This window comes from Drosophila guanche, unplaced genomic scaffold (genome assembly GCF_900245975.1).
Source record: "Drosophila guanche unplaced genomic scaffold, DGUA_6, whole genome shotgun sequence".
NCBI lineage: Eukaryota > Metazoa > Arthropoda > Insecta > Diptera > Drosophilidae > Drosophila > Drosophila guanche.
Genome location: NW_022995751.1, coordinates 20,159 through 44,288, shown reverse-complemented (window position 1 = coordinate 44,288; position 24,130 = coordinate 20,159). Strand labels below are relative to the sequence as shown.

The 24,130-nt window shown below is 46.5% G+C and overlaps 2 protein-coding genes across 4 annotated transcripts; one reads left to right on the top strand and one right to left on the bottom strand.

The window, feature by feature from the left end:
• Positions 1 to 363: 363 nt before the first annotated feature.
• LOC117587381 (ankyrin-3) lies at positions 364 to 22,514 on the top strand. Of its 3 annotated transcripts, XM_034278031.1 has the most exons (17): positions 364 to 1,023; positions 6,758 to 6,859; positions 6,925 to 7,377; positions 7,444 to 8,208; positions 8,971 to 9,174; positions 9,564 to 10,491; positions 10,642 to 10,779; positions 11,770 to 12,052; positions 12,109 to 12,515; positions 12,585 to 12,796; positions 14,672 to 14,876; positions 16,086 to 16,112; positions 18,346 to 18,505; positions 18,565 to 19,403; positions 19,469 to 22,054; positions 22,122 to 22,220; positions 22,295 to 22,514. In XM_034278031.1, exons 1-17 carry the CDS (start codon positions 442 to 444, stop codon positions 22,390 to 22,392), a joined length of 8,088 nt encoding a protein of 2,695 aa, XP_034133922.1. In that variant the 5' UTR covers positions 364 to 441; the 3' UTR covers positions 22,393 to 22,514. The 3 variants fall into 3 exon arrangements, with proteins under 3 accessions (XP_034133922.1, XP_034133923.1, XP_034133924.1); XM_034278032.1 differs by lacking the exons at positions 10,642 to 10,779; positions 14,672 to 14,876; positions 16,086 to 16,112; ... (3 more) ...; positions 22,122 to 22,220; positions 22,295 to 22,514 and having other exon boundaries at positions 406 to 1,023; positions 12,585 to 13,724; XM_034278033.1 differs by lacking the exons at positions 364 to 1,023; positions 10,642 to 10,779; positions 14,672 to 14,876; ... (4 more) ...; positions 22,122 to 22,220; positions 22,295 to 22,514 and adding an exon at positions 4,411 to 4,936 and having other exon boundaries at positions 12,585 to 13,724.
• On the bottom strand, positions 8,239 to 8,807 carry LOC117587382 (40S ribosomal protein S10b-like). The gene has a single exon (XM_034278034.1). The coding sequence runs from the start codon at positions 8,763 to 8,765 to the stop codon at positions 8,295 to 8,297; it is 471 nt and encodes a 156-aa protein (XP_034133925.1). The 5' UTR covers positions 8,766 to 8,807; the 3' UTR covers positions 8,239 to 8,294.
• Positions 22,515 to 24,130: the final 1,616 nt, after the last annotated feature.

Below are 24,130 nucleotides of genomic sequence, written 5' to 3'. Positions count from 1 at the left end.
GAAAACGAGGAGGAACGCCAACGAGGCCCGACCCACAGCCGAAGCAGGGTTCGGGTGCCCAGGCGCAGGTGGGGGCAAGGAGAAAAGTCCCGTCGCATCTAAGCCACCACTGGGATCTGGCTGGGTCTGGCCTAGGCTTGGCAGTCAGTCATTTGACATTGCTTCTGCGAGAAGGTTGTCCAAGCGCCAAGCAAAAGGACTCTCCACCATTGCTGCCGTCGTACCGTCGCGTCCAAGTGCACGTCCGCCCTGCCCTCTGTGCGCTGTGTGTGCTGTGAGTGTGTTTTTTTGGTATCCACTCCCACTCCGGAATACCAACCTCCTTCGTAGAGCAGTGAAAAATTAAACAAGTGTTATCTAAGCTACGTACTAAGTGCAAACCCACTAGGGTTTCCGACTCTAACTTCAGTTGAGCCGTTGAAGGTCTCCCCCAGTGTAGACATGGCCCAATTCGTGACACACATTCAGCCGACGCTGATGGAGGCGTCGCAAGGTCATGTACCGCACCACCACGGACATCAGGTGGGTGTGCAGCACTCGTCGCATCTGCCACACAGCGGTCACAACATGCCATCGCCGCCCACCCACAACCATCATCATCACCAGCATGGACACCACGGAGGACACAGTAGCTCTGCTTCACCCTCCTCCCATCCGCATCATCTGCACAAACAGCAGTCATCAGCGCATCATACGAGTGGACATAGCTCACACCCCCCTGCTGCTGCTGCTGCTCATGCTCCTGCTGCAACTGGTCATGCTCCACTTGCTCCGCACATTGGTCATACTGGACAGCAGCACTCGAGTCATCACACGGCCCACTCTGGCCACGCCAAAACGCATCACAGTCCACCCTCCCAGTTGGCATCACCGCCAGCGGAGCAGCACCCTGGCCACTACGAGTTCTATCACCATCAGCATGAGGTGGTCTTCCATCACACCGAAGGCGGGGTGCCAGCAGCACCACCCACCAGCAAGCATCATGACAAGCACGAGCATTGCCCCACAGGACACCACAGTGCGGTAAGCTTACATCATTGAGCCAATTGTGGGTGTCTGGGTGTGGTGTGCTCTTGGGTCAACTTTTAATAATCAACTTTTAGAAAATAATTACATTTGGCTCCCGCATTCCCATATGTTTAATCAAAAGTTTTAGCACAAACTTCTTGGCCACCTTGTTGCCATCTGTAGAGCCAGCCCAACCCACTCGAGTACCCTGAACAATGACGCAATAGTAATCCTTGGACTGGCTCTAAACCGAGGGCTGAGTCATCCGGCCAGTGCGCTTCCGTTTGTCCTTGCCGGGGGGCAACAGCATTAACAGCTTCAGCTGACGTCTTGCAGGCGGTTGCGGCTCCAAAGCCAAACTTCATCATCGCCACCGTTAAAAGGCAGTCAAATATCCATTAGACTCCAACGTCATAATAGAATCCTTGTCAGCTTCGCAGAGCACGCCGAAAAAACAGCGAAAAGCTCTTTTGATATGTTTTTCGGTTTGTTTGGTTTATTAATAGCAGAACCTCCAAATGTTCTCTTTTTCTTGTATTTTTGCACTCTTTCGGTTGTGTCTTGTCTGCTCTGCTCTGCTCTGTTCTGTTTTCTGTTCTGGGTTTATCGTCCGACGGGTCGCATTCGAAAATAATTCAGAAAACGACTCGAATCGCTCGTCGTGTGTGTTGATTTCGGTGCGGCTGCCGCGTGAGGCACTCTAGACAGAATATATATAGAAATATAAATATATTCGGGGTATATCAATTATTTATTGGCCCACAAGTTAATGTGCTGCTGGAATGGAAACTCTGAAGAAACGCTTCCCATCGCTGCAGAGTTTGGGCGTAAGTTTTTTGGGAGCCACCTTGGACTCGTTTTTATGTAATGCTGGCCATTGCCCTATAAATATAAATATTGTGACTGCCAAATTGGCCAACGACAACGAATCGTGCGAATTTTACAATTTCATAATTTTTGTGCAGTGAGCTGAACGCGGTGCAAATGTTGCCATTATCTCCGCCCCCAGCCCCTTCCCAGCCTGCCTTCTATTACCTGCCACATTTTGGCGTGCCCAATTTGACTTGCGTTTTTTAAGGTCGTCAGAAATTATGGGCAATCAGCCCTCCGTCTACTATGTGGCTGGCTGGCTGGCTGGCAATTTACTTAAGGCATTGCCCCGAGCACATTCCTGGCGCGGCCATATTCTGAGGGGTCGGACGACGGCCATTGAAATGTAATACCGCAGGCGACAGCCAGCCCCATCGACAACGCAAACATTAACTTGAGCAAAACAAAACTTTTAACAACATCGAATTAGGAATGCTCTTTTAAGAAAAAACAATGAAGATCCATTTGTGGAATATATTTTTCGGTTTCGGATGTTTTTTTTACTTTTTGTTAGTCAAAAATTTATTTCAATCCGTAGCAGCTATTTTCCCTTTAAAAGTTCTTCTGCAAACTGTGCCAAAAATAAGTAAATATTTCCTCTGGGGTTGAATTTATTGCTAATAAATAATCTATACCATACGTCCATCAATTGAGCCATCCCTTAGTGGGCCTAATAAATATCCATCCATCCGACAAGGCCCGTGGCGTTGTTGTTCAATCGAATTGAAGAGGCCAACAGGCATGCCCCATTCTAAAGATTAATTAAACCCTTAGTCTATTATTAATCAGGAAACCCCCGAAGTGACAATAACCAGCCCCCGAAAGAGCATAAACATCTTTGAATAGCCAGGTGACATGCGAACATGCAATTTGGCTTGGCTTGTGGCCAACCCCCTGGCTTCGCGGGGCTTTAAAGTGCGGCCGAAACCCCTTTGGCTGGCCCAAAACAAACAAGCCAATGTTTGGCCAAGCGATAAAGGCCAGCCTGCGGCTTCGGGGTGGAAAACACACAGTGGAAACTCTTTAATTAAATTCAAAATGTGCCTCGCACCTTGCCTCCAGCTCCAGCCTGCGGTTTGGCTGGTCCACGTCCACCCACCCACTGGTATTCCCACTACTTAGTTGCTTGCAACGTGATTCACGCACACACTCATTATTTTCCGGTGTAATTTGTCCCGGTCACGATGCAATTTCAAATGCAATTTTATGCAATCGTTAGCCCGGGGGATGGCTTTGCTTTTGCAATCCCCGACCAGGGGTGGATTTCCTCTTCCTGTTCGCACTGCTGTCTAATTTGCTGGAGAACAAAGAAATCCAACCAGAAGTAAAGAACACAACTGAATTTGTGCCGTGCCGTGGTGTGACTTGGCTTACTGGGCACAACGTGACCGGGAATGCATACGCATCTGATTGGGATGTGGCCTCCAGTGCGGCCTCTGGTTGGGGGATGTTGGGTGTGTGATTTTCGAAAACGAAGTGACTTCGAAACGGGAAATACAACTCGTAAACAATATCCAGTATGATTGACTGCGTCTGCGCGGCGAAGAAAGAGAGTGCCGACCCTGGAAGTTAGCTCTTTCGGCCATCTGCCACCCCTCAACCAACTGTGGATTGTGTTTGCCATACGCCGGGCCCTTGTTTACGCTCAGTCAACAAAACTTTCGGACCCTGGTGCAAGCACCAAGCTGTACAGGGTCTGGGTGGGTCCACTGTATGATGCTTAGTCTGTGTACTTAGCTAATTAGTTTAATGTGTTGGTGGAATTTAATGCCACTACTGCGCGGAGGGGCTGGTAATTGTGCTGCGAATGAGTGTAAGATTAATGCGGGTCTTGTTGGGATAGTTACAATTACACCCAAGCCATGCCATGGCTGTATAAAGAGATTAAGGAATTGTGTAAGCACACATGTTGTTTGCTCTATGGAAACTTTAGTGCCTGACACTCTTCTCAAATTACAAACAAAATAGAGTTTAAGGTTGCGGGAATCTTAAAAAGATTATGGATTTGTTGCTAAATTTCTTTAGTTTTCAGATGTATTAGATACTACTTATGATACAAAAACTAACCATGCTTATGGGATATACGAAATATGTGCTAAAATCCTTCGGTTTGCTATTTTTGAAACCCAACCCAAGTCTCATTTAATCCCCCAATTAATGATTTCTCTTCCACTTCCCTGCATTCACTCAAAAGTCTTTAAAAACAATAAATCTCGTCCAGAACAGTCCCATGATATGGCTTAATGTTGGCTCTGCCTTTAAAGCACGTGCGAGTGAGTTGCTTCCACACCATCCATGAGAACGTCAACAAAAACAACAGGCACGTGCCTCTTGGAGGAGGGTAGGTGGGTTAGTGATTGTCCTCTCGTTTCCGCTGCCACTTCCACTTCAATTTCCAGGAAGCAGGCGCAGCAACCCCTGGCGTTAATGTATTCCAATTTCCAATTGGAAAGGGCGAGTGCGCAGGTCCTTCGAAATCCTGGCATTGCCGACAGTTCCAACCACGGCTAGGTAGGACTTTTCGCTGGTCGAACGCATCCAGTCTGGAGTTGAACATTGAAGAAAACGGCAGCAAATTGCCAACTGCTCCTCGAAAATAAACGTGAACCCCAAAGGGACTGTGTGTGTGTGTGAGACCAGTTGGGAATCCAATCAGACACGGACACAGATACAGAGACACCACCACAGTTACTGCGACAAGTACACTGACGCACACACTCGTGCACATACATAATACAACACACCCTCGCACACACCCCTTGCACTTCTCGTGTACATATTGCTTACATAAAAGTCCAAGGAAAAATCGATACGAGTGCATTTAATATTCAGAGAAAGAATCTGAAAGGAGTCCAGTGAAAACTCCGCACCGCCTTGAGCCTTGCCCAGTGAAAAGAACAAAAATATGACTAATCAGTGACGACATTGACGACGCGAGAGCCGCCGCTTACACAATTACTCTACACACCCAGAAAGAAAATCGCAGACGTGGAAAGGTTTATCATAAGCGGACACATTCTCTCCACTGGCAAAGATGGTCACTGAAAATGGAGCTCAGGTAAACCCATCCATCAGAGTTTCATCCCAATTACCTTTCAGCGTTCGTAGACTTTTCGGGCCAACTGTGCGACTGTGGGGGCAGCCATGTTGGCGTCCATTTTGCGCATTATTGATTTTTCGTTGTCTGGGCTGAAAATCGGATTAAATCAAGCAAAAAAATGTCTTAAAAATTATGTTTAAGTGGAGCCTTGATGCTTTCTTGGGGTGCTAGAGTGCAGATGTCCCTGTCCAAGTGAAGACCTTGAGGCTGCAACCGTTTTTGGGGCCACCAACTGCAGAAGTTTATTGATTTTTCCGACTTCCTTTACTGATTTGTGGGGCGTTTACGATCTTCGCTGGGACAATAGGCTAAAAATAGTTAATTGTTGGTGGCCGTGTGGGGAGCGGAACTGCACGACTACCAGCGGAACTGGGTGTGGTACGTGCGTGTGTCCGTAGTGTAAGGTAATGAAGATTTAGGTTAGCGGCGCTGATGACATGCGACATTTGTCGCGACAAGATGGGGCACAAAAATCCATACTATGAGTCATTTTTCTCTCATCTGGCACTTCGGTAACTGATTCTTTGTTGCTCCTATAATGAGATCCACTTGGCTCTCGATTATGTTGCCACTTGGAGGACCATTTTGCCACACACAAATTGAAAGCAAATCCACTTGAAGGAAACAAACTCTCCACTCCTTTGACTCAAGCACCCAATCTGCGCCCCGAGTGCGAGTGTGGAGCAGCAGCTCGTTATACAATGGTGAGGCAAGCACCTTTGAACTTTTGCCCTCGCCCCTGGCTATCGTTTGCCCAAGTCCTCTAAAGATCTCCCTCCACTGCCAGTGCCACTGGCCCCTCTTGGGTTGAGCAAACAGACACCAGGAAGCAGTCGTCGAAAATAACCTTCTTTTGAATTCTGTCTCATACGAGTATGTATGCTCAGGGCATACGAAATGAGTCTGAAAAGGCGGCTTTGGTTCATTCCCCAACTTCCGCATTTAGTGGTGAAGGAGGGGCCAGAGTCGGTCGAGCCCTCGCCTTTGAATTGCAACAGCTTCGAATGGAACGCAGGAAGGAAGCGAGTCTGGCGAGGTGTCTATGCTGCGGTGTCGGCATCGACAGCGGCGTCGCTTCGGCTGAATGCCTTCCAGTGCGAAACCTTCCAGTTGCAATTCGCAAAACGCCGTGACATGACGTCACTTTCGATGTTGAATCACTGGAAGCGGCGGGGCGTAAGAACCCTCCACAAAAAAAAAACATAAACAAAACGCGAGTGCCGTGCGATAAAATCGACAGCTGTGTTCGCGAGTGGGTGGCCGGGTCCGAGGGTCTGAGAGGGTGGTGGCCATTAAGCCGAATTACACCTGCGCCCCATGTTGACCCCTCGCCTTGACCGTCGTCGCTGTTTCGCTGTTAGCTTGAACTTGAGTCGTCACCGAGTGCTGGCTGGGGCAGGTGCAGGTGCAAGTTCGCGGCACCCCGCTTGGAGTTGCGCAACGAAGGTTACGGCTACATGGCAACTATCAATAAAACTCCCCAAGTTCCCTGTTCCGCTCGTTGATGGATGCGCAGGTGGCACGCAACTTCCAAAAGGAGACTCCGGCTCACCATTCCATTTGCAGCTGAACGGAAACACGGCCAAGATGGATGGGATTGCAGGTGATATGTTGCCAGACTATAAATTCTAGCTGACCTTTTCCTGGCAAAATAAAGTACAGAAATATATTTGTAACATAGTTTGTTTATTGTGCAATCACTGACCTTTCTTGGGGCGCTTTCAGCACACTCTTAGTACACCTCCAATTGATCTTATTAAATGTTTCCTATCATTGCAGGGCGATGGCAACACTTCCTTCCTGCGTGCTGCTCGGGCCGGTAATCTGGAGCGTGTCCTCGAGCATTTGAAGAACAACATTGACATCAACACCAGCAATGCGGTAATAGCAGCTGGCCCATGACTTAGCACAGCTTAACACTAATCTATAACCTATTTCCTTTATAGAACGGCTTGAATGCCTTGCATTTGGCCTCCAAGGATGGCCACATACACGTCGTCTCGGAGCTGCTGCGACGCGGCGCGATTGTGGACAGTGCCACCAAGAAGGGCAACACGGCGCTGCACATCGCCTCGCTGGCCGGACAGGAGGAGGTGGTGAAGCTGCTGCTGGAGCACAGTGCCTCCGTCAATGTGCAGTCGCAGAATGGATTCACGCCCCTGTACATGGCGGCACAGGAGAACCACGATGCTGTGGTGCGACTGCTGCTGTCCAACGGCGCCAACCAGAGCCTGGCTACCGAAGATGGCTTCACGCCGCTGGCCGTGGCCATGCAGCAGGGCCACGATAAGGTTGTGGCCGTACTCCTCGAGAGCGATACGCGGGGAAAGGTGCGTCTGCCGGCTCTGCACATTGCAGCCAAGAAGGACGACGTCAAGGCTGCTTCTCTTCTCCTAGATGTGAGTATTCACAAACATGGAAAGTAAAGTAGAGAGTTACTAATGTCTCCTCCTCCCACCACACAGAACGACCACAATCCGGATGTGACTTCCAAGTCGGGTTTCACCCCGCTGCACATTGCCTCGCACTATGGCAACCAGAACATAGCCAACCTGCTGATCCAGAAGGGCGCCGATGTCAACTACTCGGCCAAGCACAACATCAGTCCGTTGCACGTGGCTGCCAAGTGGGGCAAAACCAACATGGTCTCGCTGCTGCTGGAGAAGGGCGGCAACATCGAGGCCAAGACCCGCGATGGACTCACGCCGCTCCACTGTGCCGCCCGCTCGGGCCACGAGCAGGTGGTGGACATGCTGCTGGAGCGCGGTGCCCCCATTAGCGCCAAGACCAAGAACGGTCTGGCTCCCCTCCACATGGCGGCCCAGGGCGAGCATGTGGATGCCGCTCGCATCCTGCTCTACCATCGCGCGCCCGTCGATGAGGTCACCGTCGACTATCTGACCGCTCTGCATGTGGCGGCTCACTGCGGCCATGTGCGCGTGGCCAAGCTGCTGCTGGATCGCAACGCCGACGCCAATGCTCGTGCCCTAAACGGGTTCACGCCACTGCACATTGCCTGCAAGAAGAACCGCTTGAAGGTCGTCGAGCTGCTGCTCCGTCACGGCGCCAGCATTAGCGCCACCACGGAGAGCGGCCTCACACCGTTGCACGTGGCCGCCTTCATGGGTTGCATGAACATTGTCATCTATTTGCTGCAACACGACGCCAGTCCGGATGTGCCCACTGTGCGTGGCGAGACGCCATTGCATCTGGCAGCGCGTGCCAACCAGGTGAGATCTTTGAACACAACAAAAATTTGTTTGGGAATTTTCACAAAAGTTTTGTGCATTTTATTTGTACATCCAAAAAGTTGAGCTTAGGCGGGCTTGCCGCGTCCGAATCCGCCACGAAAGTGAAACTGGCCACTGCCGGGTCCGATATCTCCCTTCTTGTCCGTGTTGTTGGCGCCGGGTGGCCCGTGGCGATAGGCCGCACGGTCCTCGTCTTCGCCGCGTGGCTTGGCATCAGATGAACGTGCGCGCGGGCGAGTGTGAGGGGCGCGAGCGCGAGGCATGAAGGTTGCGGGCACAACCTCTGGGGGCAAGTGAAGATACTGGCGCAAGAAGTCGACGCCCTCGTTGGTCACACACCAGTAGTAGTGACGCCAGTTGTACTGCTCCTTGACGATGCCGCGTGAAGTCAGCGACTGCATGGTCTTGATGACCTGCACGTTGGGAATGGACTTCAACTGCTCGTGCTGGACTTTAAAATCTTTTTCGGCCAACATGATGCCCTCCTTGCAGAGGGACTCGTAGATAGCAACGCGATTAGCCTTTGGGATGAACATTTCCACTTAGTTTTACGGTGAATGACTTGAGGTTTCGCAAAAATTCACAAAAATCAAAGAACGGTGGCGTCTCGGCTTCGATGCCTTGTTGTCGAAGCTTCGAGGAATCGATTGGTACCTGGTATCGACTAGATCCAAGCATCGATAGCTGAACACTGATCGAAACGATAATATTTGAATTCAATTTTGACATTGCTCATTCCAGACCGACATCATTCGCATTCTGCTGCGCAACGGCGCCCAAGTGGATGCACGTGCCCGGGAGCAGCAGACGCCGCTGCACATTGCCAGCCGACTGGGCAACGTTGACATCGTAATGCTGCTGCTGCAGCACGGCGCTCAGGTGGATGCCACCACCAAGGACATGTACACGGCGCTCCACATTGCCGCCAAGGAGGGACAGGATGAGGTAAAAGAATTGATTGCGAAAAAGATCACGGACCACATCGACACTGTCTATCTGATGCAATTGTTTTGGATACGGCATCAGGAGTTTTTCATTTGATTATCAGTTCTTATATTCCGTTGCATTAGTATCGTTTTTATCTTTTGTATCGACTTTTATGAGTATTACCAATTATTGTTGTCTCTTCTTTTTCTGTTGTCTTTTTTTTCCAATAAATGTTGCCACCTTGTTTTCTTTTGTAGAATGGTATTATTTGTCTGCTTTTTCAGTATTTTTGTAGAATCTGGTCACACTCGAAAGTTCATTGCACATGTTGTCGCCATTTGCAATCATTTCGCGCATTTTTCGGTAATCCCTTGGTAAAATGTACAATTTCATTCACCACGCTTCAGGTGGCTGCCGTGCTGATCGAGAACGGGGCTGCGTTGAACGCCACCACAAAGAAGGGCTTCACCCCGCTGCACCTGACGGCCAAATATGGACACATCAAAATGGCGCAGCTGCTGCTGCAGAAGGAGGCTGATGTGGACGCCCAGGGCAAAAATGGCGTGACTCCGCTCCATGTGGCCTGCCACTACAACAACCAGCAGGTGGCCCTGCTGCTGCTCGAGAAGGGAGCCAGCCCCCATGCCACCGCCAAGAACGGACACACGCCGCTTCACATTGCGGCGCGCAAAAACCAGATGGACATTGCCACCACTCTGCTGGAGTACGGCGCCCAGGCCAATGCCGAGAGCAAGGCCGGTTTCACTCCGCTGCACCTGAGCAGCCAGGAGGGCCATGCTGAGATTTCCAACCTCTTGATCGAGCACAAGGCAGCCCTGAATCACCCGGCCAAGAACGGCCTCACTCCCATGCATCTGTGCGCCCAGGAAGACAACGTGAATGTGGCCGAGATTCTGCAGCGCAACGGCGCAAGCATCGACATGCCTACCAAAGCTGGGTTCACGCCCTTGCACGTCGCCTCGCACTTCGGCCAGGCCAACATGGTGCGCTTCCTTCTACAAAATGGAGCCAACGTGGACGCGGCCACCTTGATTGGTTACACCCCTCTGCATCAGACCGCACAGCAGGGGCATTGCCACATTGTCAACCTACTGCTGGAGCACAAGGCGAATGCCAATGCCCAGACCGTCAACGGGCAGACAGCCCTGAACATTGCCCGCAAGCTGGGCTACATCAGTGTGCTGGACTCGCTCAAGTCCATCACCACAGAGGATGAGTCGAGCGCCGCACCAGCACAGACCGAGGAGAAGTACCGTGTCGTTGCCCCGGAGGCCATGCACGAGTCGTTTATGTCCGACTCTGAGGAAGAAGGCGGTACGTATCTCTTGATAGTTTTACACTTTGTTCCAATTTACACCTGCGCCATGCTAGTCCGCCAGCACATACAGACCACGACCACACCCAATGCCCATAGATTTATGCCTAGACTTAAGTGAATCCACCCGCTTTCATGTGTGCCGTCAGGTCACACGAACTGGGAATTGGACGCGTGCTACGAGTACGGCATTGGCGTTGACCACAGCCACAGTCAACGCCACAGTGAACGGCCAGACGCTCACGTCTACATGCCGTATTACCAAAGCGACACACTCTATGTCACCAGTAAGTGTCCACAGAGTTGGCAAGGCCTTGCCCAGCAACTGCAACAACTCGTAACTCCTAAATCTACTCGTAATCGTATTCGTATCTTACCCACTGGCCGTTATCAAGTGCACTAATTTGGCTGTAATTGGATACCGAGATTGATCACCAAAGTTAACCATCAAACGATAGCACTTGATATGGGGCTGAACTGTATCAATGTATAAATTAATTCTTGCCGTTGTTGTAAACCAAATGAGTGCAGAGACTCCACCACTTTCCAATTGTCATTGTTTCCTTTGTGAATTTTAAATGTTTCATTTTATTTCGTCCAATTTGCCATACTTTATATTGTTCGATGAACTTTCTTTATTTTAATTGTAATATTCGTCAGTCCGTTGGAACCACAACTGTACAGCCAATCGATGGATGTTGTTGCCCAAAATGTCCCTGAAATAATAAGCGAGTCTTTTAATTTAAATGTCAGCGTTCAGATGCAAATAAATGATCCCCGTATTTGCTTTTACTCGTACCATGGCATGAAATATACCTACTACTCGTACATACTTGTGTATCCCATGTAAATCCTTTGTCAAGCTCTATTGTATCAATGTAATAATCTACATATATGCTCCCGTTTAATGGTCATGCTAGCTTTACATACTATATCATCCTTATATCAACTAATCTTACATATAACGATTATACAATTATACATACAAATGAAGCATGTCGATATATACAAAATTGTATAACTAAAATCAAACTCATTTGCATTCTTCTACTTTCAATGCACCGCCCTCTCGCTCTTGCAACTATAACACCACAACTACACCAACAACTGCAACAACAACTACAACAACAACAACAACAACAATCAACGCTACTATATGGCCAATTGGAATGTCTTGTGCTTTATTAAAATCAAAACGAAATGGAATGCAACCGCAACCGCAACCGCATCGCCTCGAAAACAACGCAATCGAAACCAATCGAATATCCAAAATATAGGCGAAGACAATATGCTATCAGATCAACCATACCGTTATCTGACCGTTGATGAAATGAAATCCCTAGGCGATGACTCGCTGCCCATTGATGTGACCCGCGACGAGCGCATGGACTCCAACCGCATGACCCAGAGCGCTGAGTATGCCGGCGGAGTGCCTCCCACCATTGGCGAGGAGGTGATCAGTCCACACAAGGCGCAGGTATACGGAAACTCGCCCAAGGCCACCGTTGATGGCGTCTACATAGCCAACGGCCATGGACTCGATGAGCCGCCGCATGTGGGGTGAGTAAAATAGATTTGTGTTTCGAGTTTTAGTGTCTAATAGGATTTTCTTGCAGCCGGAAATTGAGCTGGAAGAGCTTCTTGGTCTCCTTCCTGGTCGATGCACGAGGCGGAGCCATGCGCGGTTGTCGCCATAGCGGCGTGCGCATGATAATTCCATCGCGCTCCACCTGCCAGCCGACGCGGGTCACCTGTCGGTATGTGAAGCCACAGCGGACCATGCATCCGCCGCAGTTGATGGAGGGCGAGGCTCTGGCCAGTCGCGTGCTGGAGCTAGGTCCATGCTCCACCAAATTCATTGGCCCCGTGGTCATGGAGGTGCCGCATTTCGCCTCGCTACGTGGCAAGGAGCGCGAAATCATTATTCTACGCTCCGACAATGGCGAGACCTGGCGCGAGCACTCCATCGACAACTCGGAGGAGATCATCCACGACGTCTTGCAGCAGTGCTTCGAGCCAGAGGGTGAGTCCGGGGGAGTGGGCCTGGCTGTACCTTTGTGCTTGACTATAACGTGGCTTCTTTCCTGTGTAGAAATCGCCCAACTGGAGGAGCAGGCCGGCAATCATGTGTGCCGTTTTGTCACCTACGACTTTCCCCAGTACTTTGCCGTCGTCTCGCGCATTCGCCAGGAAGTGCATGCCATTGGGCCCGAGGGCGGCATGGTATCCAGCACCGTGGTGCCGCAGGTGCAGGCCGTCTTCCCCCAGGGAGCCCTCACCAAGAAGATCAAAGTTGGCTTACAGGTAAACCTCTTTAAACCGCGCAAAGGCGTTGCGCCTGAGAAGCTACGCAAGATTAGCGTCAATCATGTGCCCAAGAAGAAGCGCTTCTCGCTCATCTGGTAAATCACATAACTAAAAACAAAGAAGAAAAACCAGGCCAAAATTTGGTCGAAATATATCTATACTAAATACGAAATACGTTATCGGTCAGCATATATAATCGTGCATTTAATCTACAACTTCCCTGAAATGAATATCAAAATCAAACTCCAAAGAATGCAAAATACGTTTTCCAAAGTAGAAAATACGCATTTATAATCAAAGATAAAATCCAATAGCCAGTAACCAGTAACCATCTATGTTAACCCGAGTCCCCTTAGTCCTGTGTAGAAGTATGGTAGATGGTATGCACCTGTACTTACTCGTAAAATCAATATTCAGCGCCATGCAAAGGCGATTCACAGTGAAGGACCTGCCTTTGAGTGTGTAAATCCGGCAACTGTGAGTGGCCTTTGCATGCCTTACTCCAAAACATTATCCAAATGTTATTTATTTATGAAATATGTGCACTTTGAACTTATCGAAACACCTTAAGAACTTTATGGCACTCAGCTTATGTGGAGCCATTGCGAAATCGGCTTCCTCTTGCTAACTAATCACAGATGAAAGATGCTATGCAGATAGTGACATTCAATAATACTTATAAACATATATGAATCTATTGGTTTTGATCATGGATCAAGTGCGAATTCTGTAACGATCGCGTAAAGAAATTGTCCAAGAGAATGTCCAATGAATATCGATATCGAAAATATTATGATACCATTAACCAATATGCTATAACTACTATAAACTATTATTCATACATTATTTATGATCCACTTATGCATAAGATTATACAAGTTTCTCTGAAATGCAGTACTACCCAATAAATTTAGTTCAACAAAAACTTTATGCCAATGAAAATGTTTTAATTACTTTTCATTTGATTCATTTTTCATTCAATTCAATTGCTTTTTCAAATCGAATACAAGAAACCAAAAACTAAAACATAATATATTAAAAGCGAAATCTAAAAAGAGGTAAAAAAAAAAGAAGAATACTTAGAGAGTTACAATTGGGTCCCGGTTCGAAGTGCCTAAACGAAGTTGTAACATTTTGGCCTTGCGGCATCGCATCGTAAGCAAAAAACGATTTTATAATGGCCCCCACTCATGAGTTCGAACTTTTCGCACGTTTTATTTGCATTTTCTCTTTACCTACTTCTCTACTTTACTATCTCTAATCTAAATTCTTCCTGAATATTCTTCCGTTTTAATTTTTTTATTTCTGTATAAATGCTGTATAAAGCTTTTAAGTTCTTTAAAATATTCTTCAGTTGTAGTCAAAGTTTTTTTGATGACTAAATTTATTGGGACATAAATGGGCTTGAACATTGTTATCGTTTGTAGTTAACTTATACCGTATTTTAACTGAAACATGCTGAAACAATTGCTCAATACCACCATGAATACGAAAAAGGATATGCATAATACATCAAACTGAATAATCATTGTACAAAAACAACAACAAAAGACACGACCCACCAAAAATGCCAAGGCGAGTGCTGGTCGAATTGAATCGAGAATGTTCACCCTTTAAGCCCCAGACTCATTTCATTTTATTTTAATAGTTTAATAATATGTTCATTTCATGTTGTGTGAGAAACGAGAGGCGCATATTTCGTATATAGTTACTTGGTTTTTGTTATGGATTTATGTTTGAATTTTAATTTATGTTCATCTCATGTACTTGATACATACTGTATGCGTATGCGTATACGAACGAGTATGCGTGGCCGGGAAATCGATTTTTGTCTATTGTGCCAATCCGAAATTCGTTACACTCTCGTTCTAGGCCCAGCCGGTCGATCCCGATCTAACCGCCAAGCTGCTGGGTCGCGGTGTGGCCGTATCGCCGATAGTGACGGTCGAGCCGCGCCGCCGTAAGTTCCACAAGGCCATCACACTCAGCATGCCGGCACCGAAGGCCCACAGCCAGGGGATGATCAATCAGTATTCGGGCAACACGCCAACCCTGCGGCTCCTATGCTCCATTACAGGTAAGTTGTAGCTGTTACCGATTCGCCATCCGATCTTTTGTGTTGTTTGTAAAATGTGATCCAAGCAGTTATTCTAACTATTATGAGTATACCTACCCCCACTTACATTTACATTTACATTACGTTAGTTGATGTTTACCAGTACAGATCCTCCTCAACCCCCAACCTACAACCTCCTTCTCTGTCTCTCTCTCTCTCTCTCTCTCTCTGTCTCTCTATCTATATCTCAGGCCTTCATTTACTTCATTCCTGGTTATGATTTCTTGAGTGTATACTGTATGCCTTGGTTGAGTTGATTTCGTATCTGCTTTCGTTGATCATTTTAGTTGTCTATAACATTTAGAATTAAAGTAACTCATGTGCTAATAAGTAGTACTCTATAAATACCATACATGCCATATACTACTACTTAAAATATCCAACCCAAGTACCTATGCATATTGTTGTACAGAGAAAAATTGCCAAAAAAGAAACTATCAAAAGAACGAAAGATCTAGGGAGCATTATCAGAGATGGCTCCGCGAATTTGGTCCAATTTGTTAGTATGTATAGGTCTCTCCCATCTGATATCCATTGTGCTTGACTGTCTGTGTGGTAGATGCTACAAGTTGTTCTCGGGTGTTCCGGCAGGGCCCCGCCACGCCATGCCTCGACCTCGCCCCCGCCTCGCATCGTATCGTATCGAGTAATATCTTTGAATCTTAGACCAGTTGTAGAGCATTCGTCATTCACCTTAACATACAGACACGGATACGCTCATACATGTACATCCACAACACACACTCAACACCCACACGACACTACAAGATAAGAAGTTACAGTTACAACCAACCAAATACAACTCTTCCTGTGACACTTAATCCGCTCTTACCTCAATGTCATGTTCAGTGTGTCTAACTCCTCCTACTCTCATTGTGCCTAACGGTGTTTGTTCCGTTACTCTTTTACTCTTCTCTTTGTTACTCTTTGCGTTCGTTCGATCGTTTCGGTTTACCGTTTTCCGTTTAAGTTTCAGTTGAGTTCTCCTGATTTTCGATGATAATTTTAGTGTTGAGCAAAGACAAATAAAAAACAAAACAAAACCCAAACAAACTTCAATTTCAATTCTTGATTGAAAACATATTTATGTAATTGTTCTATAATTTCGTACTAATGCGTCATTGCATATGTGTGCACGCATTCCGTTCTGTTTATCTCAATCCATTGAAGGTGTGTTTCGGAAAAGGTCTCTAAAAGGTAACTAAAACAATGGCTCAAATGTCACAAATACTAAAAATAAATAATACAAATTCAGAAATTCACAAACATGTATGAGGTTTCAAATTGAAACTGTTTAAAAACTATCAAATCGTTATTTGTTCATATTTAGTTGTTTCGTTCTATGCCAAACAAAATAAAATACAATACTTAATGATTAATTAAGTTGTGCTGCGAAAATAAGGCAAATAACAAAGTCCAAGAAAGAAATTTTGACAAAAAATTTGAAAATTCTGCATATTTTATTTATGATAAATTCTCTTGTTAAAACCAACTATTGCAAATATTTTATACATTTGTTTTCCAACTTCTCTTTGCTTTCAAAGACTTTCATTTTCATTGAATTTTTTCTTTTCATTGGTTATTCAGTTTTCGGTTGTACTCTTTCTGTTGATTTTCATTTAGTTCTTTGCTTCAATTCGTGTCTCGCTGCCTCTTTGGGTTTACGACTTAAGCAAGTACCAGAAACTCTGGATTATCTTTTGGGTTTCTGTTTTGGGTATGGCTTTTGACCCCACTCCCATTGGCAGAGTTCTCTGGGCCAAGATTTTGCTTCCGGCTCTTCCAAGCAGCTTAGTTTTCCAATTTATCGTACTTTTTCGAACCTTAAGCTTGTGATGCAAACGTCTTCGCCTTCTACTAACTATCTCTGTAACTATCTCTCCCCATAATATACCATAAAAAGAACTACTAAGCGACTTTCTGAATGCACGCGGTTTATTGCTAAATATATACGAAATACGATACCTAAACTGCACAATTTCATTCAACAGTTTTTGTAGGTTTTTGTAAGCTAACTAATTGCCAAATAAAGTTGCTCTTTGGGCCATTGAAACCGTACTAAACGCCAGATCTACTACCTTGATTTGTTTGGTTCTTTTCTGTTTGGTTTATGACTTCATTCTAACTCCATTCACACACATGATATTAAACTTAAACATACATTTCTGATTGTTAAGGCTTTTCAGCTTTACGTTTCATTTTGAAGTACCATTTCAGTTGGAATGTTGTGCACCTGATTGTTGTTTGGTTATTTGTTGTTATTTGTTGAGATTGTTAAACGTTTATGTTGTTTGCTTTTATTTCGCGTTACACATAAAGCAGAATATTGTATAAATGTTTTTCAAAAAATTAACAAAATAACCAATAATGAGTAATCAGTTTCGAATTTTGAATTTCTACTGTTTGTGGCACCAAAGAGAACTTTTCTGAAACAGAACAAATATCAACTATAGAGGAAGAACCGAAAGTCAAGCTAAAGCTAAAGGCTCTGGCAAGCGATAATAACGATATATGTACATATATCTGAATATAATTATAAAAAGTTGACAGTTTACTAAAATTCCCGAAGTCAGTTGAAGTTTCCAATCGTATGATTTCCCTGTTCATTTGTTTTTGATTTTGTTTCGTTTGGTTTGGTTTGGGACTTTCGTTTGTTATGAACACATTTACAACAAGAAACACGTGACACGCTCACTTATTTACCATTCAAGAGAAACCAAAGAAATATGTTTTTTCCAAAGTATTAAGCATGTTGTTTCGAAACGGCTTCGATGTAAGCGCAACAAGTACCCTAGTACTCGTACCTCTGTAAATGCTACAGCCCTAATAAACTAATTAAATAACCAAAAATGCTTGAAATCAAAGTGCCACTCATCTAATCATACACTCAACCACAACACACCACAGTCCACCCACAACTCTACTTACAAACACTCAGTCAAAGATCACGCATTCCATATTTCATATTCCACATATACTTCATACATAAACACACATCCATATTTACATCCTAAAAATGAAGAAACTTACCTAATATTTCCAATACTTATCGCTAAATACTCGTACAATTGTAATACTCTACCATACTATAATACTCTAACTGTATACAATAATACTACTTTCCTATTCCATATTAATGCTTTGTAATTAACACACCCACACACACACACACACACACTCAATCGTAATTCTCTATGTCTCTGAACAAGATTTTGAGTTTAATTTTATCCTTTCGTTTGTGAAATTAGTTGAAACAATTTTGGAATTCAATATTCAATCTGCTAATGAGACAAAAGTAGAGTTTTCAAAGAGTTTTTACATACAATATGTAGTCTATGCGTATACCCCATTTACATATGCTGTGTCCTTGGTGTTTGTGTGCAACATAACTGAACGTCTCCCATCTACCGTCTACCCCCTACCTGATCAGGCGGACCGTCTCGTGCCCAATGGGAGGATGTCACTGGCTCCACGCCGCTGACCTTTGTCAACGACTGTGTCTCCTTCACGACCACTGTATCGGCTCGCTTCTGGCTAATGGACTGCCGCAACATCTCGGATGCCACCAAGATGGCCACAGAACTTTACAAGTGAGTGCGCTCAGTGGATTGGTCTCCATGTGTATCTATAATCTCCATTCTCCTTTCAGGGAAGTTATTCATGTACCCTTCATAGCCAAGTTTGTGGTGTTCGCCAAGAAGATTGAACCCTTCGAGGCTCGTCTGCGTGTTTTCTGCATGACCGATGACCGCGAGGACAAGACACTGGAGAAGCACGAGCTCTACACGGAGGTGGCCAAGAGTCGCGATGTGGAGGTGCTCGAAGGCAAGCCACAGTACATTGAGATGGCAGGCAACCTAGTGCCAGTCACCAAGTCTGGCGACCAGCTGCAGCTCCAGTTCAAGGCCTTCCGCGAGAACCGTCTGCCCTTCACAGTGCGTGTAAAGGATCAACATGCGGATATCGTGGGCCGCACCCTGTTCATGAAGGAGCCCAAAGTGGCCAAGGGCGAGCCACCACAGCAGCCCATCTGCATACTGAACATCGTGCTGCCAGAGGCTGTGATACCGGACTCGACCACAGCGTTCTCCGACCGCGTGACTTCCGCCTACAGATCCTCCATGTTCAGTCTGAGCAAGCACCAGAACGACCACTACATCGGCGACATTCGCATTGTGGATTTGTCCAATCTGCTGGGCAAGGACTGGATACAACTGGCGCCCGAGATCGGCATCAACGCGGAGGAGATCGACGAGATTATCAACCAGAACACCGACAGCATAGCCAGGCAGGCACAGAGCATGATCCGCCTGTACAAGGACAAGCCAAACTACGACATACAATCCCTGGAGACGGCACTCAAGAACATCGGCCGAGAAGACATCATGAAAAAGTGCAAGAGTGGAAGACTCTCACACTCACGCGAGTTCGACGAAACGGACATCATGAAGAACTCGGAATCTGTGGAAGAGCTGGTTCGCAGAGAAAGTAAGTAGAGAAGTCTTACTCCATCAGACAGTATATAGTAATCTCTCTCTTGATGATATTTCCAGGCAAGCGAATCCAGCAGATCAACGAACGTGAAGAAGTCAAGTACTCTGCCGAAGAAAAGGAAGTCGAGGAGTCCGAGTCCGACGAGGAACAAGCCAAACGGACGGTGGCCGAGAGGCGCGAGAAGATTGTCAAGCGCCTGTCCATGGAGCGTTCCATACCGGCCTCAACGCAAAAGAAGGAGATCACCCGCGAAATAACCGAAATCAAACGAAAGAGTCTCATTGAGGATAAGAAGGCGCATCACGAGTCCGAGATCTTGATGCAGCTCCCCGCCGACAATGTGATTATAAAGACAGCGGGTGTGCCCGAACAAGTCATCAAGATGAAGATGGGCAAGATGGACTCCACGGAGGTGAGCAAGAGCGACTTCGACAAGGAGCTGACGCACAAGTTCAAGTCATCCGGCCGCAGCTCTGAGGAGGAGGAACAGCCATCACCCGACGCCGTAGACAAGATTGTCCAGGACATCAGTTCTGCTGAAAAAACGGAGAAAGATGCAGTGACCTTTACTCGGGCCACGACCATCACCCGACAGGAGGCACGGGATATCACCGAAGATTTCCTGGAGATGGAGAAACGCAGCCAACTACCAACGACAACGGCCACAGTGCACGAAAAGTTTGTTGAGGAGGTGAAGGAGAAGAAGACTAGCCCCATAGCTTCAGTCACGCCGGAAACTGTGAAGGAGGTCGAGCACTTCATCAGCGAAGTGACTGACATCGCCAGCAAGAAGGTGGAGAACATAATTAGCTCCTTCGAGAGCGCCAAAACAGAAGACATTGCCGTAACCCTACCCAGCCAGCCGGCGCCCGAAACAACGAAGGTCAGTGAGACCATTAAACATCTGGAAGACGCCAAGACAGTGTCCCAAGAGCAAGTCAAGACCGTGCAGATCGTCGAGAGCACAACCATCGAAGACACAATCGCAGAATTTGAAGCGAAAAAGGTCAAATATGACTTCCACGGTGGCGAGCCAAAGACCCAAATACCCAAGCTGGTGCGAAAGCCAAGCGAGGAGTCCATGAAGCCGACTGCAGCCCCACGTGCTGTGGCGGAAGTCGAAGGCGACCTGACAGCCGAGATCAAACCCGAGAAGCCCCTTTCCAAAATACCAGTTAAATCCTCCGCGGGCGATGCCCAAAAGATTATAGATGTGGTGGACACACGGAAGGTGACCCACGACTTCCTGCAGGGTGAGAAGTTGGCCGCCGAACCCAAGGCTGCGCCAGCAGCTAGCAAAATACCCAAGGTGGAGCCACGAAAATCAGTGGAGAAGCTGACCATCGACAAAGAGTCGAAAGTCTTGGACGATGTGGTGGCTTCTACGGCCAGCATTATGACAGCAGCAGGCCTGGGAGCAGAGGTGGCCAAGGACAAGCCAGCTGGACAGCCAGAGGTTGCCGCCAAGGCAGAAACTCTCACCGAGAAGGTTTCCGAATTGATTGACACATTCCACAAGGTAGAGGAGAAGGTTGTGAAGTCTGAGAAACATTCGGAGATAGCCCACAAAATGGAAAAGACGGTCACAATCGAAGACAAAAAGCTCGCACATGCGCAGCCCAAAGAGGACAAAGTGGCGGAAAAGATAGCTGAAGTAGTCGAAACATTCCATATGATCGAAGAGCAAATAGTTACCGCCGACACCCGCAAGCTCACCCACGATTTCCTCACCATGGAGCAGCAAAGCCAACTGCCAAGCATTCCCCAAGCAACCGATCAACATCTTGAATCCAGTCTAACATCAACAACAACATCTGAGCCAGAGTCAGTGATCTCAGTGAAACCATTGCCGCCTGCGAGCAAGATACCTGTGGTGGAGCCCAGGAAGACCCTGACCGAGGAAGCTGTGAAGCCAACGGAGCCAACCGCTAAGACACAGGTCGAGGAAGCACTGAAGCCCACTGAGGAGCAACCCAAGAAGGTTCTGCCTGAGCGTCAGCTAACCGCCGATTTCCTGAGCATGGAGCAGCAGACACAGCTACAGTCGCTGCCCGCAAAAGCTCTGGTTGAGGAAGTTATCAAGTCCGCTGAGCAGTTGGTTGAGCAGAAAATGCAGACCGAGTCCCAGCCAGAGAAAACTCTGATCAAGGAGGAAGTGAAACCAATTGAGCAGCTGACCAAGCAGGAGCCACTGCACGAGCGTCAGCTAACCGCTGACTTCCTGAGCATGGAACAGCAAACACAGCTGCATCCCGTTATCCAGCCATCAGTACTGCCGCAAATCATCGATTCGATTCTGCCAGAAAAGACGGTGTCCAAAGGCGATGGCATTGAGTCGGCGGCACCGATTGGAGATGCTTCGCTCTTCCAAACACCCAAACCGGAGTTCGCTCTCGTTACCCAGAAGCCGGAAAATCTGCCGAGTGTGGTCCGGGAACTTTCTGAGTACGATAGCGATACCTTTGACAAACGAGCCACTGTTCCATTGAGTGAGTTAATCAAAGAGGAGGGCCTCAGTGCTCCCCTGTTCATGGAGCCACGTAAATCCCTGACCGATGCCGAGTTCTGCAAGTCTGTGGGCGAGACGATCAGCAAGAAGATGAGCGCGGGAGTCATTGAGATATCAGATGAGCTCAAAAAAATCGGTAGCTAACCCTAGTGAAATGTTAACCCATAACCGAGTTTACCTACTCACTTTCCTAACTTTTTCAGCGAGCGATATTCCAGACTCCCAGACTCCACCGCCCACACCCAGCGACACGAAAATCGATAAGCAGAACGAGGAGCCGGAGCTGATCAGCTTGGAGCGTGGTAAGTGATGGCAAAACTTTAAACTTTGACTTGAAACCTTAATTAATCTCATTTTGATTCTGCTCGTGCGACAGATTATCTTGGCGACACTGTGACCACGCTGCACACGACCACAGAGTCGACGTTTGAGCGCGTTTCTGCCATAACAAAAATAGGTAAGTCCATTGTATGAAACGAGTGGATGGCTGTTCCCTGCTCTCCGCTCAATTCTCAATGCAATTTGTAATTGTTATGTAAACTTACTTTCTATATATATATTTTCCTATGTTTGCCTCTTTCGGTAAAAGACCATAAATTGTATCGATGATTTACTGTACACCTTTTCATTTCCCTTTACGATTGAATTTGCTTTTGAGTTTGTGCCACAATCCGTAGTGTTTCTCTTTGTTTCCTTTACTCCCGTTCAGTTTCACTCCCACTATTCTCTGTTCCCCAACGTTTTCTATGTTTGTCTTGATTTGGGTCCAAAGGCTTTTTGTATGCAAAATACCATTCAACCATTAAACGATTGCGCTCCCAGAATACAAAAATAGTTACCATAATTGTAATCGTATATGTAAACGCGTATCTCAAACGGCAAACTGCTAACTGCTAGTGTGTGTATCTTAATCAAAAAAGTCTGTAAGTGCGGCAGTAAACATAAACTTAACATAAACATAACTCAATAACGAATCACATTGAATGAATCTGGCCACAACATCTCCCCGATATTCACTCGTAGTACTGAGGCAATGCTGCTCTGCAGAATGTAGTCAGGCAATCCAGACTGGCTGCCAGGCAGGCACTAATCCAATTACGTGGAACACTGCCCTAAAACTGGCGAAAGGTCGGAGAGACATGGCTAATTGTCTGGGCAGCCGCCTCATGGCGAATACATAACATTCAATGGCGGGCAATGTCAACGCCAATCCGATCGATACATTGATCCACAAGTCGATTACCCCATGCCCACTGAAGTTGTAGAATTTACTTGAATTTACTTTCGGGATAGCTCCTCAAGGGGTGTCTGGCGAAAGCCTATTAGCCATTAGCCCTCCTTTAAAGTGAATCGCAGTTAACGGCACATTTCAGTCGCTTCTTTATTTAATTGGTGGATGGCGGATGGGCAAACCCCCGATTGTACACTTATGTCATAGGACCCCGGGGCCAGGGGCTCGGCCGCAAAGCAGACTGACGAAAGCCGAGCGCTGCCGTATTCTTAATTTAATTTGCTTCTGGAATTCTTGCAGTTTTGCAGTACAGAGCACGGCAACCGTTTCGGGTAGGTTTAGTCTCGAAATTGTATTTCCCAAGTACGCGTGAGATGAGAGTGTAGTTTCCGTATACTCATTTGGTGGTGCTTCCTGTGCGTTTAGATTGATTTATAGATTTATAGATACAATATACGTCCACTCGTGCAATACCATATCCAAGTAGCTGAATATTTTCACCTTGTGCTGTTGGTTGTGGTTCATTCAATGCATAACAGAATAAAAATATAATCTCAACACATAATAAATGGAATAATTGAAACTTCAGCTATCCAAATAAATCAAAACACAAACCAAACACTAAAGTAACCTTAAGTCTATCGTATTTTAATGGTAAGTTCTCATGTACAATAACAATCAATTTGAAAAGTTGCCCAGTAATTAGGATATGTGTTCTCTGATCTGACGTTTTCTGATGGGTATCGTCTGATGATAGATAGGGCTGTCTCTCAAACACTCATGATTACTCGTACAACAATTACGTTTGCAATTTTTGAACAACTATTTAAGCAATTGAGTTCAGTTTACGTTACTCTCCAATATAACTAATTCGATTTGTGTTACCCTATGTAATCTACCTTCTTGTTAACTACTTATACTCGTATTCGTATTAGTATTCGTATTCATCAGGCCTATGGATAAACCACAGCCTATAATCAA